The following is a 13,812-nucleotide window of genomic DNA, read 5'->3' on the forward strand; positions in this document are numbered from 1 at the left end:
CTGTGTAACAGCAGTCTGTTATCTTAACAATACTTTTCAAAGAACGTTCTATTTGGGGGCCAGATAAATAGTACAGGAGGTAACATACTTATCTCACTTAGAGCAGCTCTAGCTCATGACCAAGCTCAGCACATGATCCACTGATCATTGCTAGGATTAACCTATGAGCATAGAGCCAGGACTAAGTCCTGGGCTTAGTGGGTAATGGCCCAAATACCATCCAAAAATATATTCCATTTCTTTAATGTGTTGGGTAAAGATTCTATTTTTGCTGAAACTTACCAAGTTTACAAGTTCCTTACTCTCTTTACGCAGAACTTTAATCTCCCAGATTACATTTGAGTGGGATGGGAAAAAAGAATCCTTGTTAGTCCACTTGAGGTATAATGTCGAAGTTTCCAAGTCAGTAGATACACTCAAGATTTCTGGAGTTTCTGGAATCAAAGCTTAGAGAAGAGAAGATTTATACTTTGTTAAAATCGCAATAATCTTTCAAACTATAATTTCATTTACCAAGCAATTTTAAATTGTCAATCTTGATAAAAACAAGAAAAGTCAACTCTGGAATCTATTACTGAAAAGATTACATTTGTATGTGTGATTTTTATAAGCAACTACTCATAATTATCACCCAAATTTGAGAAAATGATTTATCAGTTGTGGTCTCAAATTCATAATATATCTTCTGATACAAAAGCAACTGGCTGGGGCCGGAGTGATAGCACAGTAGTAGGGCGTTAGCCTTGCACACGGCTGACATGGGAAGGGCATAAATTCAATCCCCAGCATCCGGTATGGTCTCCTGAACCTGCCGGGAGCCATTTCTTTTTTGTTATTGGTTTTACTGGTTTTAGCGCCATACTTGGCAGTGCTCAGAGGTTACTCCTGGCTCTGTGCTAAGAAATCGATCCTGGCAAGCTCAGGGGACCATATGGGATGCCGAGAATCGAACCCGGGTCTGACCTGAGTTGGCTGCCTGTAAGGCAAATGCCCTACTGCTGTCCTGTCTCTCTGGCCCCCAGGAGACTTTAAAAACAAACAAACAAAAACAAACAAAAACAGCACGGAACATGATTGTCCCTTGGACTGAGGCCTACAAACTGACTTTATGACATTATCAAAGAAGCCAAAGCTTTCTTTCTTAGAAATACCCAAGAAAATAAAGGACTGGAACACTTGCTCCTTGCTCTGCCATCTTCCCAATCATGTCTCAGCTTCAGAGACTACCAGATGTAGGCATTAGAAAGTGTCAGGATATATTGAGTTGAGCAAGTCCACGCATTTCTCAGCAAAGCCAAGGGGTATACAGTCCCTCCGGAAAGGCATATTTAGCAGAACTGTGCAATGAAAGGTACAGGGGACTGAAAGTGGATAAGGTGACTGGGGCGGCAGTGCTGGAGAAAGCCTGGCAAGAATAAAGAGGATTGGGCCAGTGCAATCATATAGCAGGTAAGGCGCACAGCTGACTCGGGTTCAATCCCTAGCACCCTATGTAGTCCCTCAAACACTGCCAGGAGTATTTCCTAAGTAAAACCAGGAGTAAGCTCTCAGTACAGTCATGTGTGCCCTCCCTCGCCCCACCCCAAAAGCAACAATAGTGAGGATTATGGAAAAGTATGGAGAGAGTGAGAGAGAGTGAGAGAGAGAGAGAGAGAGAGAGAGAGAAGAGAGAGAGAAGAGAGAGAGGAGAGAGAGAGATATGCAAGATTTCTTCAAGTTTTAAGTCTGGAGAAGGCAAGCAGGACAAAACGATGGTAGAGACACAGGAGGGCCAACCAAGATATCTAAATGTCAGGAGAAGGAGAGACTCTAAGCGGAGGGTCTGCAGCCAGGTGAGTGAGGATGAGTCATAGTGAGTCAAGAGTGGGCCTGGAGAAACCACCGTGGTCTAAGAGGCATAAGATGGTTGTAACCATCAAGAATCCTGGGAAGGAATGACAGAAGTAGCAAGAATCCAGAGAATACCCAGGAATAATGAAACCAAAAGAAATGGGCTGACAGACTAGAAAAATCAAACCAAACCAAACATACCCCTCGAGCCTGGGACAAAGTTCATGACATCAGTAAGGATACTATCAATAGTGCAGAAATACATCAGGGAGAGGAGAGAACTATAAATTGGCATTACACAATGTAAGAGAGAGAGAGGAGAGAGAAAACAAGTTCTAGAGGCCTTTCTCACAGGAAAAAATAGGTAAACCAAAGAAACAGCAATAAATAATATTAAAAAACCTTCAGGATCTTCAAGTCTCAAAGGAAGTGCTAAATACAGAGAATTTTTTGGTGAGAAAAAGAAGAAATGGACTGTTCTAATCTAGGAATTATTTTTTGGCATGATGGGGTAGAGAAAATTGGTGCTCTCTCTGGCATGTTCTCTCTTTATTAACAATTACTTAAGAGTAGGTCGAAAGAAATCCAAAGACAGAGGTTCTCTGGCTTATATATATATCATAATGCTTTTCCACAAAACAAAAAATACTGAATATAATTCAGGGCAACCATAAACTAGTTCACAGAGGCAGGATAGCTGCACTAAACAACAACAAAATCACAGGGCAAGTCTATGTAAATGAGTTGGTCTTGGATCTTATAAATCTATTCTGAAAGATCAATTTCCCTAAATCACAGGTTTATAAGCAATGTGTAGGATTGTAACAAAAAGCGTAACCAAGGACGTAGAGTAAACTAGGCAACAAAAGTCTGCAGTAGCCCAGTTCTAGAGGGTCAGTGAAGGCTACTGTAGAGGACAAGCTTTAAGGTGCTTCAGAAAAAGAAAGGTATCTGGCAAAAGAAGAGCCAGCACCCAGAGAGGGAAAGCTCTAGGTGCCTGTGTGAGCTTTCACACAGAGCAGAGCTTCCAAAGCCTGACACATCTTTCAAAGTTTTCAAAGATACCAAGTTGGAGGGACTTAACTGTGCTCAAAGCGAGTATTTTACTGGGCAACATGAATCTATTAAAATGCCCCCATAACTGAAAAGTCCACATGATTTATATTTCATCTAAATAGCCCTAGGTTACTCTTCAAAACACGTCATATTACAAATTAAAGACAGTAATAGCTGTACTTACAAATAAAAGGATTAAGGGCACACACCCTTTTCCCTTTTTTTTTTTTCTTTCTTTCTGAGTCACACTTGGCAATGCCCAGGGCTTTCTCCAAACTCTGCACTCAGGAGTTAATCCTAGAAATGTGCATGGGTGGACCATATAGGATGCTGGGTATCAAACCCAGGTCAGCCATATGCAAGGCAAGTATGCAACTTAGTCCCAAAACACAGACACAGACATCTACTTTAAAGATTGCTTTTCTTCACTGCATATATGAAAGTTCCAAAGTTCCTATGCACTGCCAACTGCATTTCTTTCCAGCTAAAATAAATTCTAGGGAACAAGGTTAACTAGCTTTCTAGAAATCAGGAATTTTCAGCTAGGAAATACTTTTAATCAAAAGTGGGTTTGTTTATTTCTTTAAATCCAGTACAGCTTTACCCTAACCACCATGACCTTAGAGGATGGGAGTAATCCCAAATCTTTTATGGGATCCACATTCCATTCTATATTTTTGAAACACTGGACCTTGTTAGGTTATTTTTAAGAAATTTAGTCATTAGGCCCAGAGCGATAGCACAGCAGCAGGGCGTTTGCTTGCACACAGATGACCTGGGATGGACCCAGGTTCAATCTCCGGCATCCCATATGGTCCCCGAGTCTGCCAGGAGCAATTTCTGAGCACAGAGTCAGGAGTAACTCTGGACACCAACAGGTATGGCCCCAAAAACCAAAAAGGAAAAAAAAAAAAAAAGGAAGAAATTCAGACATTAAAAATCTTAAAGAATTACTTTTTTTTGGTGCTTGTCCTTATAAACAAAACTTAACTATATTTGTCCACAAGCACCAAAAAAAGAACATAACAAAGAATTCTATAATATAAAAATAATAACCTGTAGTTGGAAAAACAATACACAGCTTAAATGTTAAACTCTGAAAATTATTTGCAGCATATATAATAGCTAATAACCATGAAAAGAGCACTGTCAGGGCCAGAGAGATAGCATGGAGGTAAGGCATTTGTCTTTCATGCAGAAGGTCATTGGTTCAAATCCCGGCATCCCATATGGTCCCCTGAGACTGCCAGGAGTGATTTCTGAGCATGAAGCCAGGAGTAACCCCTGAGCGCTACTGGGTGTGACCCAAAAAAACAAAATAAATAAATAAATAAATAAATAAATAAATAAATAAATAAATAAATAAATAAATAAAAATAAAAATAAAAAGAAAGAAAGAAAGAAAGAAAAAGAAAAGAAAAGAGCACTTCAAATGATGCATGTGAACTCAAAATGTAAACAGCAGGTCTCCTGTGCATCTGGCATACAATTATAGAAGGAAAATAACTAAATAGTTCTTCCCTCTTTAGTTTGAAAGATGACCCTAAGTAGTATTTTACCCAGTAACACATCAGCCAAAACATATGGCAGATTCGAAATTCCTGGAAAGCATGCATTGTTATCCTTTTCGAATCTGTACTAACTCAGCTCAAAGGCACGCCAAATCTATCCCTGAAATTATACAGATTACCAAGTGAATTAGTTTTTCTTTCCCTTCTTTCAAAGTCAGCCATCCTTGTGAGGCGCATGATCAAATGACCATGGTGCCAATTTATGAGAGCAGCTAGCAAACATATCCACCAACATTAAAACAGTCAAGGGCTGAGGTGGTAAAGGGCTAACCCTAACCCTAATCCTAACCCTACATGCCATACATGCAGTCAGCCCCAGGTCGATTCTTGGCCCCACTGTACCATCCCCTAAGCAAAGCCAAAAAAGGGATACCTGATCAGCCAGAAATATGCCCTGAGCATGGCTGGGTGTGCCCCAATCCCTCCTCTACTGTCTCCATGAGACTACTGAGGTGTTCAGGTCATGTAAAATTCCTATCTTTTAGACTAGGTTTATTTTCGTCTGTTCCCTGGGTCAACAACAGTGTGAACAATGCCTGCTACGTGCAAGGAACTAGCCTAGACACTCACTGTAGAAGACAAAAGTCTCTGTTCACAGAGGAGAAGCACAGTAAGCACCTAATTACAAAAGAAATCAAGAATGCACTTGTGAGAAATGCACAAAGGAGAAACATAGATTGTCCAGGGGAAATGTAAGAAAGGCACAAACAGGGTCTTCTCTAGGAGCAGATGGCAAATATTATTACTAGAGCAAGGGAGCATGTGAGAAACTGTTTTGTTATTGTTGTTGGTTTTTAGGGGGGGCACACCCAGCGATGCTCAGGGGTTACTCCTGGCTCTGCACTTAGAAATTGCTTCTGGCAGGCTCTGGGGACCATATGAGATACTAAAAATCAAACACAGGCCGCTTGTGTGCAAGGCAAAAGCCTTACCTCTATGCTATTGCTTCGGCTCCCAACATGTGAGAAACTCTGAACAGAATGGAGCAATAATGAGGCAAAGAATAGGGGGAAAGTAACCAACAGCAGGAAAGCTCCTGAACCCTGTGAAATCAAGTCTAATAGATTAGGAGACAAGCTTTTTTTTTTCTTTCCGATTCTGGATACAGCCTACAATACTACCTACATACCTACATACTTACAGCATGATAAAGGGAAAAATAACATTTGCAAATGAAATTCATTAAACTAGGGAAGCAGGGGTGAAGGGACTTGAACATGGGTGGTGCAGAGGAGAGAAACAGCTCTCTATATAAATCAGTCAACAACACTGAGAGCAGAAGATTCAAAGCACAACAATCAGACTTTTAAACTGTGCTGGTCAAAAAGGAGAGAGGGAACCTGGAGACACTGGTGGAAGGTAGCTGACACTGGTGGTGAGATTGGTGCTGGAACTTAGTATGACTAAAACGCAATCATTAATAACTTTGTAAACCACTGTGTAATAAAAGAAAAAGTTAAGAATAAAAAAGTATGATACATTTCTTTTTTTGTTTGTTTGTTTTTTGGTTTTTGGGTCACACCCAGCAGCGCTCAGGGGTTACTCCTGGCTCTATACTCAGAAATCGCCCCTGGCAGGCAAAGGGAACCACATGGGATACTGGGATTTGAACCACCATCCTTCTGCATGAAAGGCAAATGCTTTACCTCCATGCTATCTCTCCGGCTCCAAAAAAGTATGATACATTTCTAAGCAAAAGAAAAAGGTTAGATTTCTGCCAACTATAATGCACCATAACACAAAGACTGTTTTCAGTTGTTTAAATATCATTTTTTTTTCAAATACTTACAAATGTTATTTTCACTTAGTTTGAATTTACTTATAGCATTTCCCAAACCAAGTAGAGATTTGATTTTTATTTCATGATCACCAGATGACAGAGCTGGGAGTCTAACATTTGCTTCCTTAACTTGGAAACAATGGGGACTGCAATAAAAAAAAAAAACAACACACATTTTAATTGGTAGACAAAAATCAATAAATAGTGTAACTTTCATAAAGATACAGTCAGCACAAAACACATTAGAAAACTATAGACAAAAGCATGATGAGCTCTATTGCATTTTTTTTTTTTTTTTTTTTTTTGGTTTTTGGGCAACACCCATTGACTCTCAGTGGTAACTCCTGGCTATGCACTCAGAAACTGCTCCTGGCTTGGAGGGACCAAATGGGATGCCGGGATCGAACCAAGGTCCTTCCTAAGCTAGCGCTTGCAAGGCCCTTACCTTTAGAGCCACCGCTCAAGCCCCTCTATTGCATTTTTTTGACTGAAAGAAAATGAGAAGTTAACAGGCTCATTTATGCAGGGGCAGAAAAAGAGCCTGTCTGCACTTAAAAGTCAAGTGTAAGCCTCCGTGAGTCTTTCAAGAAACAGCTTTCTAATTCCCACAGACCTTCCCTTCTCCAGACACATTTCCCATGGCACAATCCAACCTACCAAATACTGGCCACTTCACCAGAACATCACTCAGTCCCTCACAAAGATGTCCCTCAATACTCGAAGAAATGAAACCAGCCACCTGTCATGCCTTGAACATCACTCAGCATGTCCTCCCACTACCTTGGCTCACAATTCACTCCTACCTGATGCAAACAGATATTGTATGGGGGTAACAAGGAGCATGTCCCTGGGCAGATGTGAGTCCACAGCACATTACCATGTGGTATGGACTCGCTCTTCACCTTCACTGACTAACAAAGATCGAGGTAGGAGAAAAGTGGGCTAGGACAAGGGTTTGATCTTATCCCGACTGATGGAGGACTCAGACCATTTAGGAAAAACAGAAAGCCAAGTCTTCATGTAAAAAAAAAGTAAAATCTCAATATTTCACACTACTGAGAAGGGCGTCCCTCCTACTAACAAAAGTTTTTTAAGAAATAAAAATGCGGGGCTGGGCGGTGGCGCTAAAGGTAAGGTGCCTGCCTTGCCTGCCCTAGCCTTGGATGGACCGCGGTGTCCCATATGGTCCCCCAAGCCAGGAGCAACTTCTGAGCACATAGCCAGGAGTAACCCCTGAGCGTTACCAGGTGTGGCCCAAAAACCAAAAAAAAAAAAAAAAAAAAAAAAGAAATAAAAATACTCAAAAAAAAGAAATAAAAATGCTCATGTTCCAAAATGAGTGAGGAAGAATCTGAATGTTCAGGTGGTGGCTGTTAGCTCTTTATTCTATCCCCGTTACCTGTTATCGATGCACACTTCATAACGGATACTACGGCCTTCTCCAAAGGATGTTTTCCAAGAACAGTCCCACACTTGTAAATTGCTAGTTAGACACTTCAAATCACGAGGACTCCCTGGAGAAGGAGAAACCGCACACACTCTCAGAGAACAGCTTAAAGTAACTGCACTGTACCAGGTCAACAAGCCAAATTGTTTTCGGTGCTAAGTACAAGCATGTGTGTCTGCAGAGGGCCCAGGTTCTTAGCACAGAGACAGACTCGGAGCCTCTGGAGGCTCTTTTAGTAGCTTTAGTTGAAAAAAACTAGAAAGTCAACTGATGAAAATCGGCCCAGGGTTTAGGTGCTCATCTAAACCTCTCATTCCAGGGAAGGCAGGCAACTCAAGGCAATGACGGCCTCATGAGAAAGCCTGGCATTCTAAATTCCAATTTCTTTTCTGGTAATATTTCTTCACAGATATAAATTATAATTACAACAAGGAAAAGGTACTATCCATTTTTTTAAATTATGATTCCAAAAAAAAAAAAAAGAAAAAGTAAAAGTAAAAATAAGAGAGGGTACAGGTAGGGTGAAAAGAAATCCCAGGAGGGGAGAGAGAAAAATCACAGTGTGAAAATGATATCCGAGCTCAGATTCCCCATATAAACATCGATGGCAGTTTTTCACATTTACATATAGTAGCATGACATAGTAGTGAATTACTTGTGTATATAAGATAGAAAACAAGAGCATCAGAAGTGATCACATTAGAGGTCATCAGTAATTATAGTGAAGTCATTAGTCAATGGCAGTGCTGCAGAAATATAAGATCTCCTTAAAAAAAGAGAGAAGAAGAAAGTCTATGACAGAGGCAGGCAAGAGTGAGAGCAGTAGGGAGAGCAGGAGGAAAATTGGGGGCATTGGTGATGGGAAACATGCACTGGTGAAGGACACTGTATGCTGTACGACTGAAAATCATGAACAAGTTTGTAACTGTGGGGAAGAAAACCAGCAACACACAACATTGTAAACCATAATGCTTAAAAATGTAATTGTTAAAAGTTAAAGAAAGACATTATCCGTAGTGCCAATACACTTTTCACACAGTCTCTGTTGTTGGTATCATGTTTCTGTATTAAAGATTCTGGAATCTGCATATCCTACATTGAAGTCATGATGTGGAGTGTCTTCTCGTTTCACCTCACCATGAAAGGGCAATGCAGGAAGCCCTGTCCTGTAAGCAGGTTGTTGTTGTTGTTGTTAAGTCTTCTCAGTATTAAGGGAAGTCTCTTTTGAGCAGGACGATGTCTGAGCAGTGGTAGGGTCTTCCTGTCTGAGCAGTGGTAGGGTCTTCCGTGGTAGAGGATTGTTTCCAGGTGATGTTATAGACAAACCTCACAATTAAGGGGCAATACAGCAAGCCCTGTCCAGTAAGCAGGTCATTGTTCTTGTTAAGTCTTCTCAGTGTTAAGGGAAGTCTCTTTTGAGTAGATCGATGTCAGAGCAGCTGTAGGGTCTTCCCTGGTAGAAGAATGCCTCCAGGTGATGTTATATACAACCTTGGGTGTTTTGTAAATGTCTTCTGTAGATCAGGGGTGAATGGAGAATGCCCATTCTTCTGAGGCCTGTGCCAGGTCTTTATGTCAATGTTCAGGGTGTAAGGTCTCATTGCACTACAAGATTTGTGTGTTCCCATCTCTATTAGATAAGAACTTATTGGTATGTATAGTATTTTCTCATTTTAGTGTGCCTAAGCAAACAAGAAATAAAGCCACGTGGTGCTATCAGATATATGGGGGCGTAAGAACATTTCCAACAATACCCATGACTTAGTTCAAACATAAGCATTAAACTGAGGGATTCTTTCACACCAAATTCCATATTGAGCAGTTCACAAAAAGAAGATAAAAATATGGGGGGGGGGGAGAATCGTAACTGTATAAGAAAATATTCAGCAAAAGTTTATAGCCGTCAAAGAAAACACCCATAAAATGTTGAAAAGATATGTGTCGTTTTTATGCTTTTTAAAATAGTTGGGTGGGTGTTAACTCCAGGGCACCACTTTGGTCTGTGACTTAGGACTCTACAAAACTTAAGTTAGAAAGGGTAAATGAGGAGTAATGATGATAGGAGTTAAGGAAGTTAAAGAGAAATATGATCTTATGAAGGGGTATGCAAAAGGGCAGAGTACAAAATGGACATTCTGCATACATAAAAATATAATTCAATGATAGTGAGTACTATTAATGTTTCTTGTGCTATCGCCCCCGCGCGATTTTGAAAATACAGACTGGACAGAGATTACCAGTGACTTCAAGAAACTGATTTAATGTGATTCCTCTAAAGATACCCATGACATTCTTTAAAGAAGTGGATCAGGCACTTTTGAAATTCATTTGGAACAATAAACACCCTCGAATAGCTAAAGCAATCATTGGGAAAACGAATATGGGAGGAATTACTTTCCCCAACTTTAAACTGTACTACAAAGCAATAGTTATCAGAACAGCTTGGTATTGGAATAAAGACAGGCCCTCAGATCAGTGGAATAAGCTTGAATACTCAGAGAATGTTCCCATACGACCTAGCTATACCACTTTTAGGAATATACTCTAGGAACATAACAATACAATACAAAAATCCCTTCCCTACACCTATATTCATTGCAGCACTATTTACCATAGGAAGACTCTGGAAACAGCCAAGATACCCTGCAACAGACGAATGGCTAAAGAAACTATGGTACATATACACAATGGAATATTATGCAGCTGTCAGGAGAGATGAAGTCATGAAATTTTCCTATACCTGGATGTACATGGAATCTATTATGCTGAGTGAAATAAGTCAGAGAGAGAGAGAAAGATGCAGAATAGTCTCACTCATCTATGGGTTTTAAGAAAAATGGAAGACATTCTTGCAATAATAACTTTCAGACACGAAAGAGAAAAGAGCTGGAAGTTACAGCTCACCTCATGAAGCTCACCACAAACAGGGATGAATTTAGTTAGAGAAATAACTACGTTTTGAACTATTCTAATAATGAGAATGTACAAGGGAAATAGAAAGCCTGTCTAGAGTACAGGCGGGGGTTAGGTGAGGAGGAGGTAGATTTGGGACATTGGTGATGGTAATGTTGCACTGGAGATGGGTGGTGTTCTTTACATGACTGAAACCCAAACACAATCATGTATGTAATAAAGTTGTTTAAATTAAAAAAATTAAAAATAAAAGTAGTAACCTGATCCTAAAAGGATGCATTTTATTATGTGTAACATGCCTTATCTTCTTTAATGGAGAGAAAATATTAAGAGAAAATGTTAAAATCTGTTTTTAGGAACCTTTTAAAAACAAAAACAAAAAAAACAAAAACAAAAACAGAGCTGGAGAGACAGGACAGCAGAGAGGACACTTGCATTGCGTACTTCCTGCTCCTGGTTTGATTCCCCGTATTTTTATGGTCCCCTGCTAGGAATGATCCTTGAGTTCAGAGCAAAAGGTAATCTCTAAATATAACAATGTGACACAAAAACATACAAACAAATCTATGAAAACTAGTTAATAAAGTAATGGATTCTAACCACCAAAAACTGAAGTTTCATGATGATACAAGGCTCTGTAATAATACGAAATCAAAAATGACAAAAGCAATTGCAGTGCAATCAGTTTTGATGATGTACTTACCCCGTTTCTGGCTATTTACTTGATTCATCAAACAGGGAAGAAGAAATATGGTTAAGAGCCAGCGTAAATCAGAAGCTCTCATTCTCTTGATGTTCACCATCCAGAACAGTTGCCTCAAACACAAGGAGATGCCCATTGTCGATACAATACAGTCAGTCCTGGATGAGAGAGAGTTCAAATGGTAAACACATGCTCCAGAGACAAGCTTTGTACTGTGAACATACAGAAGATGGACACAGACACATGCAGATAGGACATGCTCTTCCTAGAGGGTGACATCACACATGGGGTCTCGGAGACAAGGGCTGTTAGAAAAGGCATATATGATCGATTCAAAAAGTTGAATCTTCATAGAAAGGCTTCAAGTTCAAGATGAACACTAAGGCTAGGTCTGCTCACCCCATTCCAATGCTACTACAGCACAGCAGTACCTGAAATTTCTGTGTGGACAAATTTAAGTGGTACATGAATGGCTTCATTTTTATTTTGTTTTCTTTTGTGGCCACACCCGGCAATGTTTCTGACTAAAGAATCACTCCTAGCAGTGCTCAGGGGGTTAAAATGAGATCGAATCCAGGCCAGACTCATACAAGGCAAGTACCCAATCACAGTCCTATAGTTCCAATGTATCAGTTTTTAAAAGTGACTTGTCCAATCACTCATTCAGGACAATATTTTAAAGTTCCTCTTCCACTGTTATATAAAGCTTCAATTTCAATGGGTGCTGATAGGCAACAGGCACCAGAGGCATTGGGGCCAGGCGCTCAATGGTCCTCTCCCTGGCACTGGGGCACCACACAAGCTAGACCCTCCCTCAAGGATCCAACACTCACTCAGAGACACAAAGGAACAAAAGACTTAATATCCCTAGGGACACACATAAGGCTGTTGTGGCAGAACTCTCCATGACACTGATTTCAGAGGTGTCTTGATTCATTGGCAAGGAAAACAAAAGCAAAAATAAACAAACCTTTTCACTGGCCTATATCCAACTAAAAAGTTTCTGCACTACAAAAGAAACCAAGGCTAAAAATAAAAAGCCGTCCTACTGAATAGGAGAAAATACTCACCCCCATGCACCTCACAAGAGGCTAATAGCTGAGAGAGAGAGAAAGCACACAGACAACTCAACAACTAAACAACTCCAGCAAGATACAGGGAAGGGGATCAAACAGACTCTTTCTCAAGAAGACATGGGGAAAGCTGAGGGCGTAAGCAAAAAAGATTTATTGTCTTGTACCATGAGGAAAGTGCAAATCAAAACAATAATGAGACATTAACAAAAACCACTAAGAAGACCGATTTCAAAAAGCTTGGAAACTAACTTTCTCTCCTGTCATACAAGTACAGAGTTGAGTTTCGGACCTAAAAGTTCCAACACTCATCCCTTTACCAGTGCACATTTCCTGACATTAATGTCCTCATTTCCCTCCCATCCCCATCACCTTAGCCTGCCTCTAAAGTAGACACTTTTCTTCTCATTCTTATTCCCTTTTTTCCTTTTAGGCACTGTGGTTTGCAATACTGTTGCTGAAGGAGTACCATAATACCACTTTACCTCCTTTCAGCACTCAGTTCTTCTCCAGTGTGATCATTTCCCACTATCATTGCCACTGTGGTCTCTTCTCTGACCTAACTTAACTGCACTTTCCCACCCCTACCCACACCTTTGCGTCAAGCTTTCTACTTAGACAAGTTCCTACCCTCACTTTTTTGCTGAACCTCATTTCTATTGCATTTGGAATACCATAGTATTTTGGGGGGGCACACCCAGTGATGCTCAGGGGTTACTCCTGGCTATGTGCTCAGAAATCGCTCCTGGCTTGGTAGACCATATGGGACACCGGGGGATCAAATTGAGGTCCGTTCTGGGTCAGCTGCATACAAGGCAAATGCCCTACCACTGCACCATCGGTCCAGCCCAATGTTTTTTTCATATCCTCCAAATGAGTGCAATCATTCTATATCTGTCTCTTGCCCTTCTACTCGTTTCACTCAGTAGGGTACTCTCTATGTCCATTCATGTATAAGCAAATCTCATGACTTCATTTTGCCTAATGGCTTTTCATATTCCACTATGTTGATGCATAATAATTTCTTTAACCACTCAGTATACCTTATAGTGATTAAATTAAAAAAATCCTGGAAGCAACCACCGTTGGTGCGGATACAGTGAAAAAAAGGAACCTTCATTTACTGTGGGGGGGGACTGTTCTCTGATTCAACCCCTATGAGCAGCCACATATAAAATCTCAAAAATTAAAAATAGGGCTACCAGGGGACGGTGAGGTGGTGCTAGAGGTAAGGTGTCTGCCTTGCAAGCGCTAGCCAAGAAGGACCATGGGATTGATCCCCCGGCATCCCATATGGTCCCTCCAAGCCAGAGGCAATTTCTGAGAGTTTAGACAGGAGTAACCCCTGAGCATCAAATGGGTGTGGCCAAAGAAATAGGGCTACCAGTGAGTAAAAAATATGATCCAGTGATTCTACTCCTTGGCATTTACTTCAAGAA

The 13,812-nt window shown here is 40.5% G+C and overlaps 1 protein-coding gene across 1 annotated transcript in view; it reads right to left on the bottom strand.

Moving 5' to 3' along the window:
- The window catches only part of LIFR (LIF receptor subunit alpha), a 55,246-nt gene extending 43,795 nt beyond the window's left edge, over positions 1 to 11,451 (bottom strand). Inside the window, exons 1-4 of the mRNA XM_049767674.1 lie at positions 11,301 to 11,451; positions 7,637 to 7,751; positions 6,247 to 6,383; positions 283 to 446 (exon numbers count right to left, since the gene is read on the bottom strand). Of these exons, the coding sequence (XP_049623631.1) occupies positions 283 to 446; positions 6,247 to 6,383; positions 7,637 to 7,751; positions 11,301 to 11,436 (552 nt within the window). The 5' untranslated portion in view covers positions 11,437 to 11,451. The remainder of the gene's footprint in view (positions 1 to 282; positions 447 to 6,246; positions 6,384 to 7,636; positions 7,752 to 11,300) is intronic.
- Between the last annotated feature and the right edge of the window lie 2,361 nt (positions 11,452 to 13,812).

This window comes from Suncus etruscus, chromosome 2 (genome assembly GCF_024139225.1).
Source record: "Suncus etruscus isolate mSunEtr1 chromosome 2, mSunEtr1.pri.cur, whole genome shotgun sequence".
NCBI lineage: Eukaryota > Metazoa > Chordata > Mammalia > Eulipotyphla > Soricidae > Suncus > Suncus etruscus.